Source organism: Lolium rigidum, chromosome 3 (genome assembly GCF_022539505.1).
Source record: "Lolium rigidum isolate FL_2022 chromosome 3, APGP_CSIRO_Lrig_0.1, whole genome shotgun sequence".
In the NCBI taxonomy this organism is placed as follows: Eukaryota; Viridiplantae; Streptophyta; class Magnoliopsida; order Poales; family Poaceae; genus Lolium; species Lolium rigidum.
The window spans coordinates 73,165,068-73,169,962 of NC_061510.1; the positions used below are offsets into that span (position 1 = coordinate 73,165,068).

General features: G+C 39.8%; 1 protein-coding gene across 2 annotated transcripts; it reads right to left on the reverse strand.

Moving 5' to 3' along the window:
* Positions 1–2,293: 2,293 nt before the first annotated feature.
* On the reverse strand, positions 2,294–4,375 carry LOC124696812. 2 transcript variants are annotated; one of them, XR_007000734.1, is made up of 3 exons: positions 3,993–4,375; positions 2,996–3,198; positions 2,294–2,671 (listed from the first exon to the last, which is right to left on the reverse strand). XR_007000734.1 is itself a non-coding variant. In XM_047229476.1 (3 exons), exons 1-3 carry the CDS (start codon positions 4,297–4,299, stop codon positions 2,637–2,639), a joined length of 429 nt encoding a protein of 142 aa, XP_047085432.1. In that variant the 5' UTR covers positions 4,300–4,375; the 3' UTR covers positions 2,294–2,636. The 2 variants fall into 2 exon arrangements, 1 of the variants encoding a protein (XP_047085432.1); XM_047229476.1 differs by having other exon boundaries at positions 3,112–3,198.
* Between the last annotated feature and the right edge of the window lie 520 nt (positions 4,376–4,895).

Sequence of the window (4,895 nt, forward strand, 5' to 3'; positions counted from 1 at the left end):
GATCTAAAGGATAATGAGATGTAAACATAGGACTAATGCACACTCTTAACAAAAATACTGTCAAAAAGGTACATTATGTGATCATTTTCTTCAGCAGTAGATTAAGTTTATAAACCAGAGCCTCCCCATTCTATGACTGCTAGAAAAAATATTTTCTGTACAATGTACAAATTAGTCAATGAATAAGCAGGGACTTGGACAAGAGGCAAAACTGAGTGATAAAAGAAAATCAGCACATAAATGTACATATGCAAATCTTTAGGCATGGAAAGGTATTTATTTATTTAGATGATTAGCAAGAAATAGTATACATACCTTATTCCATGTTTGTTTCCCTGTTTCAGTATTCCATTGCCAAACAGAACTATCCCAAGATGCTGAAATATATTGTTCTCGCTGCTCAGGCATAGCAACAGAAGAAACACACATTGTACCTCGTGCACAATGTTGAAGATGCTCAGCCCTGAAATACAATAGTATGAGAACTGTGAGATTAACATGATTTATCATGAGCTCATGCGACAAATGATTCAGTGGTAGCGCAATGATTTGATAACCGATGCCACACCAAAGCCATTTTCAACTGAATAAACTGAACCAAGTGGTCTCGGCCAAGGTAAAGCACTACAGAGAAGTCAAGAGTAGCTCGCAATTTGAAAATACCTAAGCCATTTTTCCACAGGTTCCATGAACTTATAAAGCACTACAGAGAAAGCCTCCGATGCCTCTGCCATTTACCAAACCCTCCTCCAGGCGTCCACCGCTAGGCCTTGCAATAATTCCTGAAAGATGTGTAAATCATATAAGCAATCATTGCTAACGCAAGAAAATAGTGTCTACATCTTAATAAGCCTAACTGCATAGAGCACAGTGACATTCTAAGAACCATAATACAAAATCAAGAGAAATCATGTTATCTCTCAAGAGTTGATGCCACTTCTTAATTACCCACTACTCAAGATTTTAGAATCAACATCAAGATATTGTAGATCACGCCTGCACACCTGGATCTACAAATGAGCATAGGAAACGAAGACAACGCCTTGGCCATATAATATATGAGATTATAGTGAACCTACAAAAGCTAACTAAAATAATGCGCAGAGAAAAACGGAGGCATAATAGAAAAACGTGCTTATCGAGATAATAGAGGCGGACTGAGAAACCAAGTACCTGACTGTATTCCTTGCGGAAATCATGTCATAGGGAAAAGTAAGATGGATGAGCAATTCGAGCCACATAAATTTTGGATGCTTATGCTCATTTAGAACATACATATCATATGTATGCCTTCATAAGTACATGAGCAATTCTAGCCACAAGGAACGTGAAAGCTGGCAGCAGCGCAATACACATATGCATGAGAAAGTTCTAAGAACCAGAAAATAAGATCAAGAAATAAACGTACAGCAAGTATATGCCAAAATTTGTATATAAATTTGGAAAAAGGATATATACATGAATATTTTGGCATGTACAATTTTATTTTTCAGTCCCGTTGCTCTCCCCTGCCATAATGTTCTTGCACAAACATTAGTTCTAACATACTTTAGAAGGGAAATTTTAGTTATATTTCAATATCAGTGTTACAAAAGTTTGAACAAGTTTTTCATGCCCTTCGTCAATAAATAAGACAGCTTCTAATCTAATATTCGAACTTGGACGACATCCCTAGGCAAGTTCATGGTCCGATAATATGTACAGGAGATTCTTGTCAATAGTTAGGGAATATAACCGGAGAATGATTTGCTCTAAGAAATTGATGCATTAAGAGAAACAATATTTACACCAAACTCAGAGTTTTGGAAGAAAGTTTTCACATGTTTGCGAATATAAAATCCATCTTAGTTATATATTATTGGAGATGATCAATGTAAATGAACTGGGAATATGTTGGCAGCAGGAATTTTGTTCCCACTTATTGTAAAAATTCAAGTAAATAAAATATATTTTGCCAAAAAATGTAAATACAATCTATTGAAACCGTAAGTATGTTTTGCTTGCAGACAACTATGTAAGGAAGCAACTGACCAGACTTTCTTACTGAAAGCACAACTACTAACAGAAAATATATCACAGATTTATAGTTACAAAAATAAGCTATATAACGTCTTGACAAGAAGCTGCTTACACTAATCTATGTTAATAATTGAATGATTTTCTTATATTGGAAAGTCAGTCCTTATTCTCTAAGCTCTTCCTTCAATTGTTTACTTTTTGACAGGAGATAGAGAAGGAGCACCTAGAACTAAACTATTGTTGTATGTACAAAAATAAGCTATTGTATAATGAATTCAGACATTAACTTAAATTAATAATGAAGCGATGGTGCTAAATCATCAATTTACCCTTAGTGCAAAATTAAATGTCAGTACCTATCAAATCACATGCAAATCAGCACAAAACACCAACTTCTTGCTACCTTGATGCGTTGCATTTCCTCTGTGTGTCTTGCCATCCACTCCATGTCAATGTATGCCCCTGGTTGCTAGTTCTCTAGCTTACCTTTAACAGAGGAACACACTATTGAGCATGTCGGCAATCAACTGAGCACAGTCCATGTCAACCATCATAGGTAGCTCTGTCCCATTGGGTTGCCAGGGAAAATACATGCACATAGCTACGCTTTGAGAGGATCATTTGTCATGAACCGTGTCAGGTCGTCTGAAGCCTACAGCAACATGCAGTTTGCCCTATTGTGAGCCATGTTAATCAAGAAGAGCAAAAAAACTGAAGGAACTAAACAGCTAACTGGCATTGAAAGAAAAAAAGTATGAATACCACCTAAAGAAAGTCACTTGAAAAGTCACCATATTGGGAGCGAATTCCTGCGATTGCAATATAACGATCAGCACCATATGAATGCAAGCACAATACCTTTATGTAGTTTCTTAATACCAATGTAATAATAAGAAATATGCACTTTCTTAATTCCTTTATCACTACAAACAAGATAAATGGTAAAAAAGTTCAATGTTACAACTGCACAAACTACCTAGAAATATATTACGGTCCTCAACTCCGGGATGCATCTCATGCAAGAAATCAAATAACTTGTTGACCAACATATTTGGAAACTTCCAATGAACCCTGAAACTTTGGATACTGAACCTTTTTGGGCAGTTGCGCAGGTCACAACCCAGGCAGGCTCGCATGTAGGACGGCGGCGGTAGCAGTGGGCAGGCTTGCACTTCTCCTCTAAAAATTTCAACATGAGACAATTTTTGCACAAGCTTAAAATCAAACATACCTCTGAAAATAACTTAAATAGCACTTTTGTCTCCTTTTCTTTCTACATCTATCTGTTAATCGAATTCCAAACCTTGGTTGATACTTAACTACAGCAGGTTCTGAACCTTGGTTCACATCTATAAATAACTCAGGTAAAGAACACTCTCTTTTTTATGCATCTACCAGTAAACCAAATTCTGCAGTTGATAACCACCGATTGCTATGTTCATATCTTTAAATAGTTATTTATCTTAGGCCTTCGACATCCAGGTTTATCATATTTGGATCGGCTAATGCAACATCATAGCAGAGCAGAAAATGCTTATCCCTAGTAGTAATTAGAGAAACTTCTGTGCAAACCTCATATCCTAAAGTTTATGTCATCAGTGGCATCACAACCATATGTGCGAAATGATAAACCCTGAGATCTTTCTACTCACATGGGACACAGATATTGGATGACCATGAGAAAATATGGTGACTGATCTTCCGATCATGGGGAGAAATCAAAATTGAAATAATCACTATGATTAGTGTATATGATATTAAAGCAGATTCATCATTTGAAAAACAAAAACTAAAGTATGTAGCAGGGTTATGTGTGTCAGGATAGAGGAGGCTGGATTAGCTAAATCTTGGACTATCCATGCAAGTAAGCTTATTTATGTGCTAATGAAATACAGTACTGCTGCTAATGCCATTGTGTATCGTCGAAATAGTAGCCTGGAAGATTAAGGTAGATTAATACATAGTACATATACCTGAAATGTGGAGGGGACGGAGTTGCTTTGCTAATGGAGTATCACAACCATATGTAGGCCTTGGTCTGGATCTACAAGCCAATCCTTCCTGCCCGGCGGCTTCTCCCCGGATTCGGCTTGGAGGAGGACGGGGTCGTGGTTTGGGAACCCCAACCAAGGGGGCTTCGCTGGATCCGAGAGGCCGCAGATCAGCCCTGGCACAGATGTGTTCTCCGTCCTCGGCGTGGTTCCTACGATGGTGCAGCAAGCCTAACAACGTCGAGGATGGCTGCAGATAGCGGTGGTGAAGGTTCGGTTGAACCTCCATGCGCGTGATGGGAGCCGGATGTGGGGGAGAGGGGCGTCCGCTCGTTGCCGAGGTGTAGCAGGAGGAGAGGAGACGAGCGAGGGGGCGCGGCGTCTATGGCAGGAGACGGATCCTTGGATTTGTTGGGCCGCCTGGCCCACTTGGTCGCGTGCGGGTGAGCGAAGAGGTAGGTGGGACGACCAAACTACGAAACGTATTCGAGAACCAACCTGAGGTTGGGTGGTTAGGAGGGTGGTTGTACCCCCAGCCCACCAGAGTTCAAACCCCAGGTTTGACATCTGTGTGTCTCATAACGGCGGAATATTCATTCAGTGGGAGGCGACGTTCCCGTCGACAGCGAGGCGCCCGTGGTGACTTCGTCAATTTCAAGATCCAATCCGCCAGCTCAGTCTTTCGGAGGTGCTCATAGGGGTAGGGTGTGCGTGTGTGCGTTCATAGGGGTGAGTGTATGCGCGTGTATGTGGGCGTCTACGTTTGTACTGTGTTTCTCAAAAAAAAAAAACTACGAAACGTATTCTGATGGCAGAATAAGGAACCAGTTTAGTCTTTTTAAGTAGTAGAGATATGACTAAACTCAACTTTCGTGGATGCCCTGA